We start from the raw sequence: 26,450 nt of genomic DNA on the forward strand, positions 1-26,450 counted from the left end.
ACGTGCATCACTTAGTGGGACAGCTTGCTTATGTCAGTAGTATATTTTAATGTAATCAAATGAATTTTATACTACAGATAGAACAAAAGGAAAGCAAATGAAATGTTAATTGTGTAGAACAAAAAAGATCACACTTAAAATAACAAATTATTGGGACTTTCGATGCTTAGGGTAAAAACATTCATGTCTTACCTCTTTTCTTGCCCTTCCCCCCAACCTTCCAATCTGGGAGAGTTGCCATTAGTTTCATTCACTAAATACTCAGTTCTTTGTGCCAGAAACTAGATCCCATGGTAGGAACAATGGCACAAAAATAGCCCTTGTAATATGGAAAGAAGAAAAACGTAAGTGCTGTGTTGGGGCAAATAGAGATTCCTTATACTAGAGCTGGAGACTATTAGCTCTAGCTGCCATAATGCAATCCCTCAGACTGGGTGGCTTAAACAAATTTACTTTCTCATAGTTCTGGAGGTTAGAACTCCAAAATCAGGTTGCAGTCCTGGGTTGGTTTCTGGTGACAACCAACCCTTCCAGGCTTGTAGGCAGTGATGGGTATGGAAGGAGCTCTGTTGTGTTCCTCATTTTATGAGGATACTAGTCCTATCACATTAGGGCCCCACTCTTATAACCTCATTTAACCATAATTACCTCATGTAAGGCCCTATCTCCAAATACTGTCACACTGGGGGTTAGGGATTAGACATGCATTTCAGGGTGGGGGATGCAGGGGATGATGCAGTTCAGCCCATTAGAAGGCCTAACCCTGAATGGGGCAGGAGGATGCTCTAGGAAAGTGATTAAATAGAGTAACGAACAGCAGTGTAAAGCAGTTCCTAAGGTCGAAACAGTGCACCCAATCCAAGCTACTGCTAAAGTTGTCATTAAGCTTTGAGATGAGATAGGGCTGTGTCCTGGGAAAGAGGACATTCTTGACCTGCACTAGTTTTAATTTGGTTCACATACACAGTACATCCACCAAAAAGGGAAATGACTTTTTGGTGGAAATCATCTCACATCCATATAGTCTCACATTTTCCAAGCTGCTGGGCTAAACAGTAACTGTGAATAAAGATGCTGTAGGCAGAGTGAATAAGCTGCTTCTAGAACCCATCCCATACCCCACACCTGCCTGCAGTAACTAGCTTGTTTCTGTACTTTCTGGTAACTTCCTTTTTACACTCATTTTTTTTTTGGTAGGTGAGAGAATTGTGCTATTTGCCTTTGGAAACAGCTGTTCACAAAAATTTCCTTCACGTTTTTTCATCTGGTGGATACAAGTGCAAAGGGAAGTAAAGATTTGGCATCAGTCTTGAATAAAATAAAAATAATATAAAAGGGATTAGATTCTCGGAGTTAACACCATCTGGGGAAACTAACTTGGGTTTATCAGTGTAAGGAAGTAAGTACTCAAGGACTAATGGAACATGTCAAAGAGACATGAGTTGGTTTAAAGTGGCTCCCACAGGTCAAATTTGAGATGATTTGAGCATCAATAAGGATTATGACGGTAATAGAATAGTAATAATTAAAAAATTATTATTATTGAATCAGTAATTCTTAAAAACCTTGATTCCATAGTGAATACGGTAAAATGAAGTTATAGTAAGAATGCTAGCTATGACAGTATTAAAGAATCATCATTTATAATAATATAATGACATTCAGTGAAGAATTATGTTTCTTGGGGAACAGGATGTTCATGTGACCTCAAGATACCCCGCAGATTACCAATTACCAAGAGGCAATGTGCTATTAAAATGGGGTGATACAGCCACCACCTTTACCAAGTGATCAAATTTCATATTACCAATAGAGAATCTAAAATAGATGTCCTCTGCGAGATGTAATAAAGAGGTACACAAATGTCCTTGCAAAACCACGTCAACTGAATCTAACCATAAAGGAAAAAAGAATCGACAAACCCAGAAAGAGGGACATTCTATAAGACTAGTTGCTGAGGCTCCTGACAAAATTCAATGACTTAATTTTAAAAAAGAGAGTAGGGGAGACTGTTCTAGATTAAAATAGACAATAACCAATTATAGCTCATGGGTTGCAAAAAATAAGGAATTTTGGGGACAACTGGGGAAATTTGAATATGAGCTGTAAGATGATATTTTGAAACGATTAATTTTCTTAGGTTTGATCAATTATTGTGGTCGCGTAGGTAAATGTCCTCATTCTTAAAAGATTCATACGGACATTAAGGGGTGAAGTATCTGCAACCTATTCAATACTTTTAAGTAATTCAGCAAAAATTGTGTGTGGGATTGTATAGGTGGGTAGAGCGGGAGAAAGCAAACAAACGTGGCCAGATCTTAACAGTTAATGAGCTGGAGGACAGCTACTCAAATGGCTGACTGCACTCTTTAAACTTTTCTTTAGATATAAATTGCTCTTTTTAAAAGTATGTGGGGGTGGTACAGCCCGTCAGGGAAGGCCAGGAGCAAAATGAATCCACGAGCAGTGCGGCTAAAACAGAGATATTTGAAAGAGAGAAAAACACCTCTTAAAATGACAGCTCAGGGCCGGTCCCCGTAGGCGTCTCTAGTCACGTGAAGGAGTGACCCCGCCCATAGCTCCCAGAAGCCCGTGCGGGCCGCGGACAGTTAAGCAGCTTCTTCCTGGCGGGTGGGGTTCGGCCATGGAGGGTGATCCTCCACCGGTGGAGGAACGGCGGCGGCTGCAGGAAGAGCTGTCCGAGTTCGTGGAGAGCTGCTGTCGGAGGCTGGAGGAGGTGACGGCGTCCCTGGGCTGGAGCCTGGATGGGCTGGAGCCCGGGAAGGAGGACGCGTCAGAGGTGAGCGGTGCAGGGCCTTTAGGGGCCCTGGGCCTGCGGTCTTCTCTGGCGGTGGAGGAATCCACGCTGGGGCCACGAAGGGAAGGGCGTGGGAGCCCCCGCCCGGGTGCAGAGCTGCTATGGGCTCCAAGGACGGGCTGGGAACGCCCCTGACTCCCCCGCCCCGGGCTGGGCGCGCGAGGGCCCCCGGAGCGTTCCGCACCCACCTGTTGTGCGGTGCACCCACCGGGGAACTTCGGGTTTAAAGAAAATGTGAAAATGCTCTGGGTGAGGAGGGAATAGCAGATCTGGTGTTTATGTAGAAGATTCCTGAATGGGTCTCAAAGTGCTTGTAGCAGAGGTGTTGACGGTTTGCTTTGTCATCTGTCACGTGGATTCCACAGTTGCACCAGATTCCCTGTCGTCTCGGGAGAACTTGGGAGTTCAGTTCGCCTTTCTCCGCATTAAAATTGTGCGCTTCTGATTGGGACACCGCTGATTCTAGAATTATTAAGGGATATCACTAATAGATGGTGACTAGCCATCCATTCACCATCTGTCCACCTTCTGAACATTAGAATTGTTTTGAAAAAATGTGGGGAAGTGTATTAGAGTGACAAATTCTGATTTTTTTTTTTTTTAAGGTGGGAGGAAGGAAAGTGTTCCTATGTAGGGAAATTCATGATCTCTAAGTTCTTTCTGAGTTTACCATGCTATAATAATATCTTTCAGGTTTAAATTACATAACTGATTGCCCAGAGGCATTGTTAAGTATATTTGATTTATACATTGGGTTGGCCAGAAAGTCCGTTTAGTTTCTGTAAAATAAAAGACCCATTTTTTATTTTCAGTAACTTCATTGATTTGGGTATTTTGAGTATGTCAGCTATCTCTGCATGGTATAACGTTGATTGTTCTCAATTAATGTCTTGATGTTACCGCTATCAACTTCAACTGGTCTACCTGACCACGGAGCATTGTTCAGCAAGAACGGAGAAATCTCCAGCAGGAAACCTGGCAAACCACAAACCTGGCAAATAGAACCTGTCAGAATCAGTTTTGACAAGTTCTGTTAGTCACAGCACCTTCTCCACACAATGCACAAGTCTTTTTTTTTGCATTTCACTTGCGTTTTTACCTTTCTTGAAATAGTAAAGCACAATATACTGAAAATGTTACATATTTTCTTCTATCTTCAGTATTAAAATGGCTACACAAAAATTCACGAATTTTGATAAGCTTTTTTAAAAAATGCATGCTGATACGACAGTTGTCACAATCTAACAAAATTGTTTCGAATGAAGTTAAAGACAGCTAAGCACTAGTAGAGCCATTGTACAGAAAAAATGTAACGGACTTTTTGGCCAACCCAATAGATTTTGGCAGTTATCACTATATAGTGAAAATTGAAGCTGTAAGTTCTTCCAGCAAGTATATACCAAGTGGCAGAAGGCTACTGGTTAGATCTACGTAAAACACCAACATTTAAAGGGGGTCAGGTAGTGGTATATATACACAATGGAATATTATTCAGCAATAAAAGAGAAGGAAATTCTGCCATTTGTGACAACATGGATGGACCTTGAGGGAATTATGCCGAGTGAAATGAGTCAGAGAGAGACAGATACCCTATGACTTCATTTATGTGGAATCTTAAAAAAAATCAAAACAAATAAATAAATACCACCCCACCCCCCCCCCCCCCGGAAACAGACTCATAGACAGAAAGAACAAGCTGATGGTTGCCATAAATTTAAAAAAAGAAAATATATGTGTAACCCAGGTATATATGGTCCCTCTGGAAAAAAGGGGGATAGGTAGAACAGAAAAACCTCTTTAGAGGAGACCAGAACCAGAGAGGTAGAAGGAACATGAAAAGTATCAGGATGACAGAAATAGGCAGTTGGATTGTGACCTGAGCATTCACATGTAAGGACTATGACATGTGCTTTGGCTATAATAGTAAGAAGGTTGTTAGTGACCTTCTGACTGGTAGGTGAGGTTGGTGAGGCAGCAAATGTGAACAAATCTTTCAGAGTTGGGCTTTGATGGGGTAGAGAGAGGGGGCAGGGGCTATAAGGGGAAGGATTTAAAAAAATTTTAATATGCACATACACTCAAACTGGGTATGGAGAAGTCTACAGAAGAGGACATAACTGGATAGTACCACTTAATTAAGTAGTAAACACTTAATGGTATAATTATTTAAATCTTTAAATATTATGTATCTTTTTTCTTTGATTCTTTTGGTTTTTATAGAGTGAAGTTGTGATATGCCCTTATGATTCCAGTCATCACATGCCTAAATCGTCTTTAGCAAAGCACATGGTATCATGTAGGTTGAGGAAACTGGGCTACACGAGAGAAGAAGAGGTACCGTACATTTATTATGTATATGTCATGTAATCCATGCATTAATAAATTCACAATATATAGAAGCTATTGTGTGAGGTTTTCTGACATAAAATAATAGTCATTTGTGGGGTAGAATGGTACTAGCTTAATTTTGCAAATTATTGCAAGAAATATTTAAATGATACTAATCTACTGCTGATTTATGTCAAATCTTAAAATAAGTTAATCATCTGATCCTCAAGAACACTAAGTTTTGTTTTACTTTTTACTATTTAGGATGAAATGTATAATTCTGAATTTTTCTATGAGAATGTAAAGATACCTTCAATCACTTTGAGTAAGTATTAATAGATTATAATTTTAAAATACCTTACTATATATATATCTATATTGATAATTCATTTTTGAATTATCAAAAGAATGAACTTTATAAGTGTGCTTATGATTAAGTATACTTTGTACCTTAAGAGAATGTAGGATTAATTAATGTGTGGTGAAACTAGTCTTTGTAATCTGAAATTTAGAGACCAGGCTTATATTAATAGTTAGTGAAAACCTGGCAAAGCTTTGTGCAGTGGACAGACACATTTTTCCATTATAACAAAAATCTGGCCACACAACAGTTTGAAGATAGGACTGAAGATGGAAATGGGTTCCAATAGGTTGAACTCTTGGGCTCTAAAATCAGAAGGCCCTGATTCACCTCTTTGTTTTGTCACTAACAGATGTGGGACTTTCAGCAACATCTGTTTGTTGCCTAAATTTCTTGATAAAATTTAGAAAGGGGGCGATGGTAATAGCACTTCTGTGAGTATTAAATATGACATATGTAATACTCTTAGAATTACACTTACCTGGGATTCAAGAAATGTTAGGTATTATTGGTTTCTAAAATTTGTAGCAGCTACTGCTGTGTGCCTGATTATTATGTTTTCTGAACCACCTGAACTCTGGTTACTTATTGGGATCCAGACAGATCTGAAAGAATTCAGCATTCACATTACCTAGGCAGTGATTTGAGTATTTTCTCTCATAAGATTCTCAAAGGTTTCTTTATGTGTCTAAATTGGGTTGGAAACCAGTTGGTAATCTTGTGGACACTGATGATTCGTATTGTGTTTATGGATTTCTTGACAGATAAGGACTCACAATTCCAGATAATTAAACAAGCTAGAACTGCAGTTGGAAAAGATGGTGATTCTTATAATCAAAGTAAGTGGCATCATAGTTTGAGCTAATTAATGAGTCAAACTAGTTTTCTCCCACAAGCACATTAGTAGTCTTTAAGAAAAATCTTGTGAAAACAATTACATGGAAAAGGTTAAGTTTTACATTTAACGTTAGACTGCTGTGCTTGGTGTCACCTTCATTCGTTAGATATTTTCCGCTCAAATACATGAGTGTCCCTAGAACACCATCTTTAGCTAGGGCTTCATGCTTTGGAATTACCTAATAGGTGAGATTGCCTTGTAGATAATTTTTAAACTTATGATTATTTAATAAATCCTGTTTAGTGAGACTATTTCACCCTGGGATTTCCTCTCTCTCTTGAGAATTAGCCCATTGTTAAATGTAAGAATATTGAAATGCAGTATAAAAGGAAGACTTAGGGTGAAAGAGATTAGTCTCCACAGCCACCCCTAAGAATAAAGGGCAAACACAAAGCGTTACTCACAGTTCAGAGGGTTTGCGGATCCCTTCATGCCCAGCTTTGGAGTTGGGTTACGAGTTTCTGCCTGGAACTTACTTAGCAGAGACTAGGTTAGAATTTTTAAGTGTGAGCTTTTAGGAAATTGAAAGAAAACTGAATCCATCAAAACGTAGAAGTAAACGAGTAAATAGAGTTGATAGATTTTTGAACCTGGATACAAAATCTAACCTAAGCATGACTGGCTCCTTTTATAAGGATTTGAGTATTCTTTTGAACCTTCTAAAGGTAGCTTTCCCTGGACATCTTACCTTTTTTTCTCCTCACTCTTCTTTTTAGCTGAATTATATTCACCAGCTCATTGTTACAATTTGTTTTCTCCCTTGTTGAAGGTCAGGGTCTTGACCCATTTTTCTAAGCCAATATCTGAGCTTGATTTCTCTCTAAGTTGCACTGTGGCTTTGGAAAGAGGAGAAAACCCTTACCCTTAGTCTACCTTACAATGGCTTCTTACAACAGCCAGATGTACATTTCCCGTTTTGAAGCTTCCATTTTCATGCACTTTTGTGCTAAATTCCACATTTTTCTCTTTGAGGGAAACATTTGACTTTTCTCCTATTTGAAGAGATAATAAGCTGTGATCAGTCAAGCCTTTTTTGGGCCCCTATTGTTGGTTCTGCTCATTGCCCCTGCTTAGTTAATCAACCAATTAAAAAATAGAGGATTTTTGTGTGTGTGTGTTGAATGGATTCATTGTTAAAGGACTTTTTTTGGCCTTACCTAGTTAGATAGGTATACTGAGTTTATATGAGAGTTTAAAAAGGACTCGGAGATCATCTGGGTGTTTGCTCCAGTGTTTGCTTTTTATAGATATGGAAATAAACCCCATAGAGAAGATCAGGTTCTGGTGTATTTGTTCTAAAGGTCCTCAGGACTTTATATTTTAAAAGAGATTTTTTTCAAAGCTCTGTTACAAGTTTTATTATTTCTTCACAACAAACTTGTGATAGGTTGGATGAGTATTTTCCCCTCCACAGCAGGTGAAGCAGTAGAGGGACACCTAAGTGAATTAACACTCCTTTGCTAGGTAATAAGAAAGCTGGATCAAGAGCCAAGTTCTGAATTTTGGCACAAACCTTGCACTGAGTTGTGCTGCATTCTGTTAGAAACTCTGCATTTAGTGGTATTTATGGAGTCTGGATTTACCCAAATGTATTTGTTATTTATTATGTCTATCATGATTAAGTAGAATATCACAAACTTCAAATCTGTACCTAATATTTCTATTAGTACTGTTCGTTGTTTATTCTCCTTTGAGTAAGCCTGTTTTAAAGAAATAAAGTAGCTGCTTGGCCTTGTACAAGGACAACTTTTCTGAGTTTTTGCTTCCTTATCTGTAATATAAAACTATCTCTTGGTGTTATTTAGAGCAATACGGATAACGAATGCTAAACTAGCCTTGACTAATAATTGGTAGCTGTTTTTGTCTAAGCAGTTTAATTTCTAAGCAAATTAAATGTATTGAAAGCAATATTAAAATAGTGAAATGGGTGAGAATTTATATATATATGTATATATATGAGTAATTTTCTAGAGCATTTCTAATCTGAGTTTTTTATTTATATGACAGTAATAGGCAGATTTGGACATTGAGTTTAGTTCTTTACAAAAGCAAAGAATTACTTTGAATCAATACCTTCAATACATAATTAAGAGGAACTTTGATTTGATTTTGAATTTTTACACTAGCTTAAATTAAGATTTAATTGTTAAGAATAACTATTTTTATATGATCTATAACCCTCTTTTTAAAACCTTTTTTCATCTGTGTACAGTTCTGCAGTTTCTCAACAGAGATTTTTTTTTTGTGGCTTACTTGTGTCTTAGACATTTTACTGTAATACAAGTGATGTATTTACTTTGAAGGAGGATGACTAACATGAACAATTTTACATTTTCCCATATAATTAATATTTTTTTTGTTATTCACTAAATTTTAAGGTTTTTGTATATTTGTTTCCATCTCATTGATTTTATTAAGTCTTAATTCATTAATCATTGTGAAAGCTTAAATAACCATTAGATCTACTTATTTTTGGATATAGTTACTTTGGTTAATTTTATAACTGAAATATTAATTTTAATCATGAACAATTATTTTATATTTAGTGGTTTATCATTTTCCTTCAGTATTAAAGATTCAAGTTGCTGTACCTCAGTTTCATGACCTATATATACAATTGACCCTCGAACAAAATGAGTTTGAACTGCACAGGCCCACTAATACGTGGGTTGTTTTCAATGAATACAGGTGGCCCTCTGAATCCGTGGGTTTTACATCCACAGGTTTGGTATTCAAGGAGGGTGCCAAACCAGTAATTTCAATCCATAGTTGGCAATCCAGGGATGTGAAGGGCAGACTGTCTGCTTTGTTCTACACCAATTTATATAGGGCTCTTGAGCATCCACAGATTTTGGTATACATGGAGTTAGTTTCCTGGCGTCAAACCTCCTCAGATACTGAGGGCCGACTGTAGTTAAGTTTTTAGGGAGTCAAGTTATATAAGGATTTTTGACTGCTTGGGGAAAAGGGGGGTTGGTGCCCCTGACTACTGCTTTGTTCAAGGGTCACCTGTATTTGAGTCATGGCCATGATTTGAAGATCAGGTTCTATGGCTAAAGAACCCTAAAGAGACAGGATTATAGTGGTTCTAGAGCTAATCTGTTCCTACCACTTGTGAGACTGACAAGTCATTTTGCTTTTGTGGGCTGTACTTTCTTTTTATCTCTGATGTTAAGAAATTGACTCTGTATGAATTCTTCCTAAAATTCTAAATCTGTATCTTGAAAACAATATCTTACTAATATTAATATTGTATCTCGTATGTTTAAGATGCCCTATGATGGCAAAAGTGACTAACAAGCAAGAATTGAGAATGAGAGTTATTAAAAGGTTTCAGTTTGGGTGATGAAACGTTCTGGAGATGGATAGAGGTGACGGTTGCACAACAACGTGCGTGTACCAGGGCCAATGACCTGTACACATAAAAATGGCTACAGTGGTACATTTTCTGTTATGTATATTTTACCACGATTTTTTTAAAAACTGCTGTCCAAAAAAAGTAGATAGAGGGTCACAGAATTTGTATGGTTATAGCACATTGAGATGTACCCCTAAATAATAGAAACTTGCGTTTGAAAATTTAAACTTTATGTAAATGTAAGCTTATTTAAGTGTGTTTACCCATTTTTTTTGTCAGAAATATCTGTGTTCTGAACGATTCAAATGCAGTTTGTTGTTTAACTTTTCCTGTACTTTTTCTTTTTCAGTAATTGGGGTGAGTATAAAGAGGAATTAGGAACCTGAATGTACTCCTTATTTAAAGATATGCAGTATCCTTTTTGCAAATGATATCCTTTTAAAAGTATCATTCAAATTTCTAAACTTTAATTCACTGTCACAATATTATAATATTATAGTCTTGATTTGGAATTTTAGTTGAATTTTAAGGAATTTCAGTATTAATCTTCACCATACAGAAATTTAAGATGAATAATGAAAACTCCAGTATATTTCAAGGAGGAAATTATATTTCTTTGTTTGAAAATACCAGGCAAAGGTTTACGTGGAACTTGTTTATAATACAGTCATGCACTGCATAATGACACTTTGGTGTACAACTAACTGCATATACGGTGGTCTGTAAGATTATAATGGATTATAAGCGAAAGTTTGTTTGCAACGTTGAAAGAAAAGGCTGGACCCGACCAGGATGTTGAATTTACTGCTAGCTCTGGATGGTTTAAATAGACAGGGAGGCTCAGTATGTTGTCTGCCTGCCTTGTATCCTGCCCCTGGCTGGGGTCTGTAGCTGTTGAAGGAGTGAGGGGAGCCCAGGAGCACCCTGGTCCCCCTCACACCCATTCCTGCAACACTCTCCAGCACATAAACTCCCCTCCCTTTGTTCCCTTTCTTTTTTATCTCTCTTTCTTCCTAGTCCCATTTCAACCACCACCCCTGCCCCCTAACCCCCGTCTCCTCTCTCTTCCCTCCTCTCTCATCCCCCTTTTATTCTCATCTCAAGGCTTATCTGTGTCTCTTTAGATCTCTGCTTCTGCTGTCCCTTTCCCCTTCTCTTCTCTTTCTCCCTTTTCCTCCCTCCTCCTGATGTCTACTTTCTCTCCCATTGTGCCTCCTTCCACAGCCCAACCCCTGTCCCCCCAAGCCTCACATACGCTTTATCTTTTATACAGTATTTTTACCCTACCTTTTTTAGGTTCAGCTATGATTAGATACACAAATACCATTGAGTTACAATTGCCTGCAGTATTCAGTACAATAATAACATGCTCTACAGACCTACAGCCCTAGGAGCAATAGGATATATCTCATAGTCTAGTAGGCTGTACCATCTAGGTTTGTGTGAGTACACTCTTACGATAGTTTTACAACGATGAAATCACCTAATGTGGCATTTCTCAGAACCTGTGCCCATCATTAAGTGGAGCATGACTGTACATCAATGTTTTCTAATCTTTTCTCATTTTTCTCCCAAACTTTTTATAACCTATATTCAAAGGGATTAGGTTTATTAAAGCTAACTCATTTTTATATAATAAAATGAAATGTTTTGATATCTGGATGCACAAAAGGGCTTTTCCTAGTACACGTAGAATGAAATTGATTGACTTGAAAGGGAATCCTTCTTCCCCAAATTAAAAATCCTTTGACAAGTACAAATGGCCGTGTATTGTTATCTACAGCTGTTAAACCACACACTCAGATTCAGTGTAGCTATCCTCTTAATTTGTAGGCAAATGTAAAGTAATCTTGTGTGTGTGTGTGTGTGTGTGTTGTAATGCTTGGTTCATAGCATGCTTTTATTTGATTTTTTCTTGTATCTTAGGAAGCCAACGAGGTTAAACTTTATCAAATATAAGTATCGGGGAATAGCTACTGATTTTACATTGTTCTATGAGCCAGTTATTACTGTAGGGTAACCTAGCAAATATTAAAAGCATTTATTTAGTAGCTCATGTTCTTTGCATTAGTGAATACCAAGTTTTGGGACTATCATTTTAAATTGCTTTATTTACAGTTACAGTAATTTTTTTATTTCTTTGGGAAAATTTGAATCTCAAAAATTTTCTTCAATGTTTAATACATCATATCAAGGTATTGTATTTACTTCTTTTCATTAATGAGCAGATTTTAGAAAGTTCTGTAACTATTATGGGGACACTGCTGTTATCTTTTTTCAATTAACTTAGTTAAGCCAATATGCTTCCTCTTCAGAAAATCAAAACAAGTTTAGTCTCAATTTAATCTGTCTTTCTCTGGTCTGAGAAGTGTGGGATTTCTGCTACTTAACTGGTTTTTTGGTCCCTAGCTCTGAGTCATTGCACAAATGGGTGTATTTTAAATATGGAACAGCTAGCTTGATGTCTCATGTAAAAAAAGATATTTTTTAATATATTTTTCATATTTCCATAATTTAGTTTCAAAGGAACTATAAAGTTTGTTAGCTATTAAAATTTTTCCCTCCAGCTTTTATGGGAAAAAACCTATAAGTAGAAATGAAGTCAATATCTACTTTTATAATATGGCCAGCCTTTTAAAAATTGTTACCCAGAAAGTTTTCCTGTGAGCACATTGTTTATGGTAATTACTGCCTGCCTTCATGAGATGTGTCTTAACTTTGTTGGGGAGAATAGCACACATCCACAGTATCCTTTATGTGGATGTAGCATTCGGGATAGAGTCATTGTTTTTCATTTATCACGCAGATTGGTATTTTGTAATTTAGGGATTGCCATGAAAAAAATCGTGTTAACACTGCATTATTATAGCACATGTTTAAAGATTAGCAGCAGATTTTAAGTCTACATTGCTTCATGTATTGTTCTTGTGGTTTTATTTTTACTTTAGGGATTTATTCTTCATTACCTGTTGAAGTTCCTCTGAATCACAAACGATTTGTTTGTGATCTGACCCAAGCTGATCGTCTTGCCCTCTATGATTTTGTAATTGAGGAGACAAAGAAGCAGCGCTCTGATTCTCAAATTATCGAAAATGACAGTGATCTCTTTGTAGACTTGGCTGCAAAAGTCAATCAAGGTTTGAGATGAATATCATGGTTTTATATTTTTTTAACTGTCACTTCATTCTTTCAGTATTATTAAGATGATTTTTCAGGCTACTTTGAGTATGAGTAGGATGGTTTTGTGTAGTTTGATATTCACATGAAAAAATGTTTATTCAGTACGTGAAATTTTGCTCTCTGATTTTTACATTAAACATAGCTTCCTCCTGTAAGAATCTTATTTACAACTGTGCTGTTGCTTTCTTTAATAAACATAAACATAACCATTCTATGTTTAATGGCTACAGAAAAGGAATGGTATAAAACTTAGCTCACGTACATCACGTAGAATTTTTAGAATACTTTTGTGACCTACATTGAAACATGTTGAAATATGATTGTGGTGTTCCTTCCTGCTAATATATAAGAATTTAAAAGCTTCTAAGGGTATAATTACTTTATTTTATTCTTTTATTAGATAATAGTCGAAAAAGTCCAAAATCTTACCTTGAAATTCTGGCAGAAGTGAGGGATTATAAAAGAAGGCGCCAGTCTTACAGAGCCAAGAACGTCCACATAACCAAGAAGTCGTATACTGAGGTAAGCTTTACACAGTCTTGTAGAGCTTTGTTGAGAACCGACATTTCCCTGAGGTAGTTCTCTAAGTCTGTACTAAGGATTTCCACAGTTCCTTAGACATTTTCTGAAAAAAAGTGTCTTCAAGCTGGCCACACCTGTTTTGCATTTGTTCCATCATTTTCAGACCCACCCTCTATCAAAGGCTTTTTAGGGTACAAAAACCTTACATAAATACCTACTTTTGAGAAAGTGGTGGGAGGATTTTGACTTTCAACAGACCTGAGCTTAAGTTTTGATTCTGCTGTTTGTCATTGGTTGTTTGACTTGGGCAAGCTATTTGAGCTTTTTAAGAATAATTTTTTAGCCCTAGGTAGTGTGGCTTACTTGGTTGGAGCATTGTCCCATGAACCAAAATGTTGCAGGTTCGATTCACAGTCAGAGCACATGCCTGGATTGTGGGTCCAGTCCCTACTCAGGGCGCGTACAAGAGGCAACTGGTTGATGTTTCTCTCTCACATGGATATTTCTCTCCCACCCTCACTCCCTCCTTTCCCCTCTCTCTAAAATCAATAGCCATGTCCTCAGGTGAGGACTACAAAGTAAAAACAATTTTTTTTTCATTTTATCACAATATAAGAATTGATTGAGATTATACATGTGGATAAAAATTGCTCAATAAATAGCTATTTTTTCTTTTTTTAAAAAATATATTTTATTGATTATGCTAGTACAGTTGTCCCAGTTTTTCTCCTCTTTATTCTCTTCCATCTTGCACATCACCTCCCACCAGCATTCCCCCACCTGAGTTCATATCCTTGGGTTGTAGCATACGTATAAGTTCTTTGGATTCTCCATTTCCTACACTATTCTTAACCTCCCTCTGTCTATTTTGTACCTACCAATTATACTTCTTATTCCCTGTACCTTTTCCCCCATTCTCTCCCCTCCCCCTCACTGCTGATAACCCTCCATGTGATCTCCATTTCTGTAATTCTGTTCCCATTCTAGTTGTTTGCTTAGTTTGTTTTTGTTTTTGTTTTTTTTAGGTTCAGTTGTTGATAGTTGTGAGTTTGTCGTCATTTTACTCTTCATAGTTTTTGATCTTTTTTTTCTTAGATAAGTCCCTTTAACATTTCATATAATAAGGGCTTGGTGATGATCAACTCCTTTAACCTTAACCTTATCTGGGAAGCACTTTATCTGCCCTCCCATTCTAAATGATAGCTTTGCTGGATAGAGTAATCTTGGATGTAGGTCCTTGCTTCTCATGACTTTGAATACTTCTTTCCAGCCCCTTCTTGCCTGCAGATTTTCTTCTGAGAAATCAGCTGATAGTCTCAAGGGAATTCCTTTGTAGGTAACTGTCTCCTTTTCTCTTGCTGCTTTTAAGATTCTCTCCTCTTCTTTAATCTTGGGCAATGTAATGATGATGTGCCTTGGTGTGTGCTTCCTTGGTCCAACTTCTTTGGGACTCTCCGAGCTTCCTGGATGTCCCGGAAGTCTATTTCCTTTGCCAGATTGGGGAAGTTTTCCTTCATTATTTTTTCAAATAAGCTTTCAATTTCTTGCTCTTCTTTTCTTTCAGGCACCCCTATGATTCAGGTGTTGGAACGTTTAAAGTTGTCCCAGAGGTTCCTAAGCCTCTCCTCAATTTTTTAAAATCATCTTTCTTCATTCTGTTATAATTGAATGTTTATTTCTTCCTTCTGGTCCAAATCATTGATTTCAGTCCCAGTTTCCTTCCCTTCACTGTTGGTTTCCTGTATGTTTTTCTTTATTTCACTTTTCATAGCCTTCACTTCTTCCTCCGTTTTGGGACCACACTCAACCATTTCTGTGAGCATCCTGATTACCAGTGTTTTGAACTGTGCATCTGATAGGTTGGCTATCTCTTCATCACTTAGTTCTATTTTTGGAGCTTTGATCTGTCCTTCATTTTGGCCATATATTTTTGTCTTGTCGGGGCCTATTACGTTTTAAGGGGTATTCGTCTTACAGTGTAATAGGTATTCACCAGGGACCAGGGCAGGGCAAGCCCAATCACTGTAATGTGGTGCTGTGTGTGGAGGGCGGGGGGTCAGAGAGGGAATAATTCCACTTCCTTGGCACACCACAGGCTTTCAGTCACTTCCTCTACTACCCAGAAGCAAATTGGGCCCTTCTGGTGCTAATTCCCAAGGGAGTGGGTTTGTGTACATTTTAGGACCCTGTGGGTCTCTCCAGTGAACTCTCCTGTGAGACTGGGAGTTTCTCCTGCCATTGCAACCCCTATAGGTTTTTCCAGGTAGAGTTTTTAAGGCTTTTTTTCTCGGTGCTGGAACCCTGGTCTGCATGGTCTGCCTTGCTTCCTGGTTTATCCGCACACATGTGGGACTGCTTGGTCTGCCAGCCACCACCTCACCCACCTGGTCCTCCAGCTGCTACCTTGCTGCATGTCCTCGCTGCCCTGGCTGCTCATCGCTGCCCCTCCTACCAGTCTGGATGAATGTTTCTTCTTTAACTCCTTGGTTGTCAGACTTTCTTCCATACAGTTTGATTTTGTGGCAGTTCTGATTATTTTTGTTTTTAAATTTGTTGTCCTTCTTTTGGTTGTGCAAGGAGGCAAAGTATATCTACCTATGCCTCCATCTTGGCTGGAAGTCCAATAAAAGGCAATTTATTTTTTGGCAGAAATTTTAGTGTGCTTTTATGTACTCTACTAAATAGGCTTAAGAAGTGAATGTCTTGTTTTAAATTATTTATAATTTATATAATTATATAATGTATATTATAAAATTATATAATTAATTACATTAATCTCTTGATGTATATCTAGATATATATTCAGATGTTATTTAGTAGATAGTTAGAGTTGAATTTTTTGGTACATGAATTACCTTGCCCGGACTCTAAATAATTTCCTCATTGTATTCCTAATTGTTCCCACATTATTTCTTGTTCTCTCTAGGATTTCAAAGATTTTCCACAATCTGGCATCATTCTACTAAGTGTTTTCTTTTGCTTTAGTCAAGCATGTCTCTTAGACTGTATCTGAGTACACAGCTTTATTCTCAACTACATGTCCTAATACATGTTCTTTTCTCATCTGAAATGTTCTTTGTTTTGCTGTTTAAATCTTTTTTTCTATTTTGTAAGTTCCAGGTGCACAACTTTATATTTTGATATCTGTAGACATTACAATGGTCACCGCCAAAAGTCAACTATCATCAACATACAATTACTATCATCACCATACAGTTGACCCCTTTCCACCTTTTACTCACCTCCCAACCTCCTTCCCCTCAACAACCACCAGTTGGTTCTCTGTAACAGTGAGTTTGTTTTTGTTTATTTGGTGTTGGTTTTTTAAAAGATTTCACTTATAAGTGAAACCATATGGTGTTTGTCTTTCTCTTCCTGATTTATTTCACTTACATTATACCCTCAAGGTCCATTCATAGCATCACCAACGGCAAGGTCTCATTTCTTTTTATGGCTCAGTAGGATTCAGTGTATGTGACATCATTCTTCATTCATCCACTCATGGACACTTGGTTGTTTCCAAATCTTGGCTGTACTGCAGTAAGCATAGTTGTGCATATATCTTTTCAAATTAGTGTTTTCATATTCTTAGGATAAATATGCAGAAGTGGAATAGGGTAATATGATAGTTTTATTCTTAATTCTTTGAGGAATCTCCATGCTGTTTGCCCATAGTGGCTACACCAATTTATAGTCTCACCAATAGCATATGAGGTTTAACCTTTTTATTCATATTCTCTCTGACACTGGTCATTTCTTGCCTCTTTGATAATAGTCATTTTGATAGGTATGATATCTCATTATGGTTTTGATTTGTATCTCCCTAATTAGTGATGTTGAGCATGTTTTCCTGTGCCTGTTGGCCATCTATATGTCTTCGGAAAATGTCTATTCATATATTCTGCCTATTTTTTAATTGGGTAGTTTGTTTTTTGTTGTTGAATGGTGTGATTTTTAGTATATTTTGTATATTAACCTCTTATCAGATATATGATTTGCAAACATTTTCTCCCATTTAGTAAATTGCCTTTTCTTTTTTAATGTTGGTTTCCTTCACTGTGCAAAACTTTTTAGTTTGATGCAGTTTTCTTTGTTTATTTTCGCTTTTTCCCTTGTGTTTGGAGTGAGAGCCACAAAAACATTTCTAAGACCAATGTCAAGGAGATTACTCCCTGTGTTTTCTTCTAGGAATTTTATGGTTTCAGGTCTTACATTTAAGTCTTTAATCCATTTAGAATTAATTTTTGTGTATGGTGTAAAATAGTTGTCTAGGTTCATTATCTGCATATGGCTGTCCAGTTTTCCCAACACCATTTGTTAAAGAGACTGTTCATTCTTTATTCTGTGTTCTTGGCTCCTTTGTCATATATTGTGTGTGTATATATATACACATACATATATATGAGTTTATTTCTGGGCTCTCAATTCTCCATTGGTCTGTGTGTGTATATGCCAATACCATATACTGTTTTGATTACTGTAGTTTTATAATGTAGTTTGAAATCAGGGAGCATGATACCTCCAGGTTTCTTCTAATTTCACAAGATTGCTTAGGCTATTCAGGGTGTTTTGTGCTTCATACAAATTTTAGAATTATTTGTACTAGTTCTATGAAATATGCCATTGGAATTTTGATAGGGATTCCATTGAATCTGCAGATTACTTTGGGTAGTATAGACATTTTAATGATATTAATTTTTCAAATCCATTTATTTGTGTCTTCAGTTTCTTTCATCAGTGTCTTTATATTTTCGTTCTACAGGTCTTTCACCTCCTTGGTTAAATTTATTCCTACTTTATTCTTTTTGGTGCAGTTGTAAATGGGATTGTTTTCTTAATTTATCTTTCCAGTAGTTTGTTATCAATGTATAGAAGTACCATATATTCTGTATGTTGATTTTGTATCCTGCAACTTCACTAAATTCAGTTACTTAGTTATAATAGTTTTTTGGTGGAGTCTTTAGGGTTTTCTATATGTAGTATAATGTCATCTGCAAGTACAGTTTTAGTTTTTCCTTTCTGATTTGTATGCCTTTTATTTCTTTTTCTTGTCTAATTGCTAGGGCTAGGAATTCCTATATACTATGTTGAATAAAAATGGCGAAAGTGGGCATTCTTGTCTTGTCCTATCTTAGAGGAAAAGTTTTCAGTTTATCACCATTGAATATATTTGCTATGCGTTTTTCATATATACCTTTATTAGATTGAGATACTTTTCCTGTGCATTCACTTCGAGTGTTTTTATCATAAGTAGATGTTGAAATTTGTCAAGTTCTTTTTCTGTATCTATTGAGATGATTATATGACTTTTATTCTTCATTTTGTTAATGTGTGCATCATATTGATTGATTTATGGATGTTGAACCATCCTTATATACCACGAATAGGTCACACTTTATTGTGGTGTGGGATCTGTATTGTTAAATTCAGTTGGCTAATTTTTTGTTGAGGATTTTGCATCCATGTTCATCAAGGATGTTGACCTGTACTTTTCTTTTTTTGTGGTGTCCTTGTCTGGTTTTGGTGTGTATAATAATGCTAGCCTTGTAAAATGTTTTCGGAAGAGTTCCTTTCTTTTCTGTTTTTTAGAAGAGTTTGAGAGGGATAGTTATTAAATCTTGAACCTTTGGAAGAATTTATCAGTGAAACCATGTGGTCCTGGGCTTTTATTTGTTGGGAGGTCTTGGTTATCGATTCAGTTTCTTTACTAAAAATTGGTCTATTCAGGTTTTCTTTTCCTTTATGATTCAGTCTTGGAAGATTGTGTGTTTCTAGGAATTTATCCATTTCTTCCATTTCTTGCCAATTTGTTGGTGTATAATAGTTAATAGTAGTCTATTATCCTTTGTATTTCTGTGGTATCAGTTGTAACAACTTCTCCTACATTTCAGATTTATTCAAATCTTTCTTTTTTTCCTGGTCAGTCTGGCTAAGGTTTTGTTCATTTTGTTTATTTTTTCAGATAACCAATTTTAGTTTCTCTGATTTATTTTTTGTTTTATTTATTTTTTTTAGTCTCTATTTTATTTATTTTCTCTCTGATCTTTATTATTTCCTTACTTCTACTAACTTTGGGCTCCTTTTTTTCTTCTTTTAGTTTCTTTAGCTATAAAGTTAGTTTATTTGACATTTTTCTTGTTTCTTGAGTTAGGCCTGATTATAAACATGATTTATATTGGAGAATATGTGCACTTGAGAAGAATGTGTATTCTGCTGCTTTTGGATGGAATCTTCTGAATATATGTGTATGTCTATCTGGTCTAATGTGTCATTTATGGGCAATGTTTACTTATTGATTTTTTTGTCTGGGTAGATGATCTATCCATTGCTCTAAATGGGGTGTTAGAGTCCCCTACTATTATTGTATTGCTTTCAATTTCTCCCTTTAGGTTCGTTAATATTTGCTTTTATATTTCAGTGCTCCTGTATTGGATGCATATATATTTATCAGTGTTATATCCTCTTGCTGAATTGACTTCTTTATCATTAAATAGCGTTCTGCTTATTACAGTCTTTGTTTTAAAGTCTACTTTGTCTGTGTATAGCAACACCAGCTTTATGTTTGTTTCTGTTTGCATGAAATATTTTGTTCCATCCTTTCACATTCAATCTGTGTCCTCACTTCTGAAGTGAATCTCTTCCATACTCTTGTTCCTTTTTTTTTTTAAAGATTTTATTTATTTATTTTTAGGGGGGGTGGGGAGGAGAAAGAGAGGGAGAGAAACATCAATGTGTGGTTGCGTCTCACACATCCCCTACTGGAGACCTGGCCTACAACCCAGGCATGTGCCCTGACTGGGAATCGAACTGGCGACCCTTTGGTTCACAGGCTGGCACTCAGTCCACTGAGTCACACCAGACAGGGCCACTCTTGTGTCTTTTGATTGCTGAATTTAGTTCATTTACATTTAAAGTAATTATTGATAAGCACATATTTATTGCTACTTTGTTCATTGTTTTCTGGCTGATTTTATCTTTCTTCTCTATTCTTTTCTGTCTTTCTTTAGTGTTGTTTGGAGTCCTTTCTCATTTTCTTTTGTGTATTTATTTGTTATGTTTTTTCTTTGTGGTTACCATGAAGCTCACTTTGAATGTCCTATGTATACAGTAGTCTCTTTTAAGTTGATAGCAACTTAAATTTGAACACATTCCAAAGCTTTGCATTTCCTGCCCATGTTTTATATTGTTAATGGCACATTTTATATCTTTTCATGTTTTCTGTAATTATTTTAATTTTAGTTAATTTTACTTCATCTTTTAACCTTGATATTCGCTTTATACATGATTGATCTGCTATCTTTACTTTATATTTACCTTTTCAAGTGATATTTTTACCTATTGTATCTTTTCTTACCTATTAGTGCCTTTTTCACTTAGAAAAGTTCCTTTAACATTTCTTGTAAGGCTGATTTAATGGTGATGAACTCTTTAAGCTTTTGCTTATCTGGAAAACTCTTAATCTCCCCTTCAAATGTTAATTTTTACCTTGCTGGATAGAAAATTCTTGGTTGGAAATTTTTTTCTTTAAGCACTTTGATTACGTCATACCATACCCTTTGGCCTATAAGTTTCTGATGAAAAAACCTTCGATAGCCTTATGGGGTTTGCCTTATATGTAATAAGTTGTTTTTCTTCATGATGCTCTTAAGATTCTCTTAATCCTTTACTATACTGTTCGAATTATAATGTGTTTTGATGTGGTTCTCTTCGGGTTCATCTTATTTGGAACTCTCTGGCTTCCTGGATCTGGAGTCTGTTTCCTTTCCCAGATTAGGAATTTTTTTTCTAATTTTTCATTAAAAAACCTTGTATTATCATTATAGTTTTTATTTCTTACCTGAGGATATATGTATTGCTTTTTGAGAGATGAAGGGGATGAGAGAAAGAGAAACATTTATGTGAGAGAGAAACACGGATTGGTTGCCTCCTGTACATGCCCCAACTGGGGACTGAGCCTAAAATACAGGTATGTTCCCTGGCTGGGAAATCAAACCTGCAGTCTTTTGGTACACAGGACGATGCTCTAACCAACTGAGCCACTTGGCCCAGGCCCTTCAAATAGCTTTTATAACCCTTTCTTTCTTCTCATTTTGGGACCCCTATCATGTGAATGTTATTCCACTTGATGTTGTCGCAGAGATCGCTTAAGATATCTTCACTTTTTAAAATTCTTTTTTCATTTCGCTGCTCTGAGTGCCTTTCATTGCTTTCTCTTCCTACTCACTGAGTTTTATTTCTTTTTCATCCAATTTGATGTTGAACCCCTCTAGTGTATTTTCCAGTTCAGCTCTAACTTTTGTTTGGTACTCTTATATTTTCTGTCTCTTAAAGTTTTCACTATATTCATCCACAGTTCAGCAAGCAATTTTATGACTATTACTTTGAACTCTTTATCAGGTAGGCTGCTCATCTTTGTTTAATTAAATTTTTCTGGATTGTTTTGTTCTTTGGTTGGAAACATACTAATTTCCTCATTTTGCCTGACTCCCTGTATTTGTCTACATATCAGACAAACCTCTCCCAGTCCTGAAGGGGAGTGGCCTTGTATCGGAGATGATCTGTGGGGCCCAGAAGCACAATCCCCTCTTCCCCTCAAAGCAGGTGCATCCTTTGTGTGGGTGTGCTTACCCTCGGCCTGTGGCAGGGCCAGCTGCAGTGTGAGATGGGCAGGTTGCAGGGGACTCTTCTGGCTAGGCTGTGGTACAGCTGCTGCATGGGTAGGGTAGACTGTGGTGTGCTTGCTTGACTGGTTACAGTGTGGCTACTGCTTGGGGTGGGCAAGGCATGGGTGTTTGCCTGGCCTGGTAGTAGCACGGGGTGGGAGGATCACTCTACCCATGCTGGCAGGCCAGAGAAATGGCACCAAAAATGGCACATACCAGCTCTGTCACCAATAATGGGATGAGATTGCAAAAATGGTGCTAGCCAGTGCTTCTGCCCCTGGGGAAAGTCTTTTGCAGGTTCTTGCCCCTCTAGCACCCAATTTAAGTAAGTGGGTCTCCCTCATGTTCTAAGGCTTTTCATACTGTTGCTTTTGTGCTGGATCTCAGGGTGAGTGGGTCTGCACAGGATCCCTTTAAGAGCAGCTTCTCCATTCCTTACTGTTCGGTGTTTCTCCTGGACTTAATCCCCATTGATTTTCAAAACTAGACATTTTGGGGGCTTGTTTTTCTGGTGCCAGATCCCAGGGTTGGGCTGCCTAATGTGGGCTATAATCCTTTTACTATTCAAGGTAGATTTCCATATTTGTTTGGATTCCTTCTGTTTGTAGGTAGGTCACCATGCCTTGGGGACTCAGGTGAGAACATGTCTCTGCCTCTCTCCTACCTGTCTTGATGCATCTTCTTTATCTTTTGCTGTGGAGTTGCTGTTCGTCTAGCTTTCAGGCCCTTTTCAGGGGAAAATTATTCTACGGGTAGCTATAAACTTGTTGTATCTGTGGGAGGAGGTGAGTTCAGGTCTTCCTATGCCTGTGTCCTGAACAAGAATCTTCACTGTTTTAAATCTTGATATCCGCTGTTTCCATGAGGTGCTAATTGACTCTGAGCCATCCACCAGCTTATTGCACTTATGATTGTACCACACAGTTTAGCATTTAATTTTATGCTGTTCTCTTTGCAATTAAGTTATCCGTTTTAGACTTATCTCTCTCAGTAGAGGTCTGGAACCATGTTATGCTACTATACTGATTCTTGCAGTCCCTTAAATACTTGGTTGTACATAATTTGTTTCTTTTCTGGTCTCACACTTTGTGATCAAGCTTGCGTTGCTGCTAGTGTTCTTTATAATTTTATGGTTTAACTTTTTATTACAGAAATATTCAAGTATATACTAAAGTGGAGGGAATAGTCTAAAGAGCCCATATGTACCATCACCTAGTTTCAACAGTTATCAACATATGATCACCTTCTTTTATTTATAGTTCCATTTACTACCTTGCTCCCCTGCCCTGTTGCTTGGTAATTTTGGAAACAGATCCCAAATAGCTTTCATCCGTAAATACTTTAGTGTTTACAATTCTTTATTGATTTATCTCTGGTCAGGCTTTTTAACATTTTATCCATTCCTAGTGGAAAGAATAGAGTATTATAGTGGATCATTTTTGTTTGCTCTAAAGTAGAACCTGAACTTTGACAGATTTCAGTAAAAATTTGTTACATAATATAGTTACTTTTAACAGGTATAAAAGACCTTTCAAAACACAGATTGTTGTTATGTGCTAAAATGAGGTTGAGATCAGAGTGTGTGGGAGCAAGGACCAGTTTTTTTAAGGGAATACTGGTATAGGCTTCAAAGAGAGGATAGTATTTGAGAGAAGGAGAAGCAGCAAAAGGGGTAAAAGATGCCAGTTTATTGGCGGTGGCTCCGTGGAAACCATATCCATTAACACTTGGGCAAAGAACTACTAGTCAGGAAGTCATATAGGGAAGTGCTATAGCTGGAATTGGAATTCAGGTATGTGTGACTCATGTCGCTCCCTGAATTAGATCCTGACCTATCTTAGATTTTCCATAGGAGAATATAGTGGAGGAGGGGAAATGGTGGATAAGGGTTTTCCATGTGGAAGGACTAGAGTTCCTAAAAATAAGTAAAAGTATAGGAGTTTTCCAGAGACACATTAGTAATCCAGGGTGGCTAGAACTTAGGGACTTTGAAGAAGTGTCCACAAGGAGATAAAGCTGGCTTCCACTGTGTGGTATAGTAAAATCATGGAAGGCTTCAAAGGCTCTGTTAAGGAGTTTGGCCATTAAGGAGTTATATTTTATGTCAGGAGTTGTTGAAAATTTCTTAGAGGTGGGGAGTAATGCCATCAGATGTGAAGTATAGTGTGTGCCTCTGAGATTGTCCCTTGTTTCCCATACCTTTCTTCTTAAAACTTTCTTAATTAGACAGGAGGGAAACAACTCTAACTTTCTATTTAAGTTTCACCAGCCAGCCCTGTGCTTAATGATGCCATAGGATAAATAGGGAAAAGAAAAGTTTTACATGGTTCATAGATGATTGATTTATACTCATTGGGAAAGTATCTGAAGTGACTATAATGTTTCATGTCTGTCACCTTGACTTAATTATGAGGGTTTTTTTTAAAGAGTTTTATTTGTAAATAATCTCAAATGTAGAAATAAATTGCAAAACTAAACATAGTATAAAGAACTCCTGTGTCCTTTATACAGATCACCCATTGTTAACATTTTGCTCCATTTGCTTGTCATTTGTTCTCTTTATCATTACATTTTTTGCTCGCGTGCTCTCTCGATCTGTACATTGATGTTTTTCTTAACTGTTTAAAGGTTCCATGCATCATAATCCTTTTTCCCTAAATACTTAGTATGTATTTCCAAGAATAGGGATATTTTCTTACGTAATCATAGTATAGTTATCGACTTCAGCAAATTTAACACTGATATAATTTCACCTACTATTCACATTCCAGTTTGTTGCCTTTTTTATATTTTCTAAACTGTACACATTCCACAGTCCATTGTATCATAGCTTTTAATAAATATTTGGTTGTCAGCAGTGATTTTTTTCTCGCATTGTAGTCTTAATTTTTTGAACAGCTTTCTTCTCTGAAATTCTGTGCTCACCTCTCCTAAGGTGATTCGGGACGTGGTAAATGTGCACATGGAAGAACTCAGGAATCAGTGGCAGGAAGAGCAGGAAGGAGCAGAGGATGATGCTGAAAAGTATGTCATTGTGTTTATTGGTAAAAACACTCTCTTTTTAAACTGTTACCTATAATTGTTTAACTGAATTTTAGCATTTCCAAGGCTATTAGTAGCATGCTGTAATTCATCAGAATGCTTATTGTTTCTTGTCATTGCTCAGGGTTATTATACCAGAGTTGTAAAACATGTTATAAAAACTTTTTTTCTTTGACTGCCCTTTTATATGGAATGTTAGATTATACATAGTTATCATTGGTGTGAAATAGAATATTGGACTTAAGGCTGGTCCATACTGAAGACCAGTGGTTAAAACTAACTGATTAATATTCCTTTCTATGTTTCAGGAATGAAAGGCGATCGGTTTCAGTAGATTCACGGCAGTCTGGTGGAAGCTATTTGGATGCTGAGTGTTCACGACATAGAAGGGATCGGAGTAGGAGCCCACATAAACGAAAAAGAAATAAAGATAAAGATAAAAACTGGGACTCAAGAAGAAGAAAAGAGAGGTAATCACTATATCATCCAACATTGACTTGTTTGCCTTTGAAGAATAGACAGTTTCTTCTGTTATAGACCATATTGAAAAAAATATAAGGGTAAATTATGGTAAGGAAAGTAAATAGTCCTGTTTCAGTTCACATAAAAACAGCTGTGGTGACATAGTAGTCTATATGCCTGATTGGATATATAGGTTTCCCTGTTTTCTTACTTATTTTCTAACTAGGGCATGTGAAAGTAATGTCTAGGTAGAAAGTTACCTGTGTTAAAAAGGTGTTTGCTTTTCTTCCTGCTCCTTCCTTCCTTCCTTCCTTCCTTCCTTCCTTCCTTCCTTCCTTCCTTCCTTCCTTCCTTCCTACTTCTCTCCCTCCCTCCCTCCCTCCCTCCCTCCCTCCCTCCCTCCCTTCTTTCCCTCCCTCCTTCCTCCCTTCCTTCTTTTGTTGCTTCCTTCCTACCTTCAGTAGATTCACCCTCCCTCTCTCTTGCTAATTCCTCAGGTAAAAGGTATATAGTGTCAGGAAGAAGATCCAAACTGTAATCGGTCAATCTTGCCTTTATTTATATTCCTAATAAAATTTTGATAGCTGAGAGATATGAACTAATAGTAAAATAATAAATTTACAGCGATTGAGGTCTACTCCTATATTTTAGCTCCTTACTGGACATCTGCTGAGATCTCAAGCTCAGTGGGGCTATAACTGAACTTAACTTTTTGTTCATCTGCTCCTTTTCCCCCAGTATTTTTTATCCTGGTTAATGGATGATCATCATTTGTTCATTTAAACCAGAAATCAAGGAGTCATGTCAGATACTCCTTT

At 36.9% G+C, this 26,450-nt stretch overlaps 1 protein-coding gene across 1 annotated transcript in view; it reads left to right on the forward strand.

Annotated features, from left to right (window-relative positions):
* The first annotated feature begins 2,604 nt into the window (after window positions 1-2,604).
* SNRNP48 (small nuclear ribonucleoprotein U11/U12 subunit 48) overlaps window positions 2,605-26,450 on the forward strand; it is a 29,791-nt gene continuing 5,945 nt past the window's right edge. Inside the window, exons 1-8 of the mRNA XM_024552296.3 lie at window positions 2,605-2,800; window positions 5,039-5,152; window positions 5,411-5,471; window positions 6,272-6,346; window positions 12,712-12,900; window positions 13,344-13,465; window positions 25,064-25,152; window positions 25,479-25,640. Of these exons, the coding sequence (XP_024408064.1) occupies window positions 2,645-2,800; window positions 5,039-5,152; window positions 5,411-5,471; window positions 6,272-6,346; window positions 12,712-12,900; window positions 13,344-13,465; window positions 25,064-25,152; window positions 25,479-25,640 (968 nt within the window). The 5' untranslated portion in view covers window positions 2,605-2,644. The remainder of the gene's footprint in view (window positions 2,801-5,038; window positions 5,153-5,410; window positions 5,472-6,271; window positions 6,347-12,711; window positions 12,901-13,343; window positions 13,466-25,063; window positions 25,153-25,478; window positions 25,641-26,450) is intronic.

Source organism: Desmodus rotundus, chromosome 3, assembly GCF_022682495.2.
Source record: "Desmodus rotundus isolate HL8 chromosome 3, HLdesRot8A.1, whole genome shotgun sequence".
In the NCBI taxonomy this organism is placed as follows: Eukaryota; Metazoa; Chordata; class Mammalia; order Chiroptera; family Phyllostomidae; genus Desmodus; species Desmodus rotundus.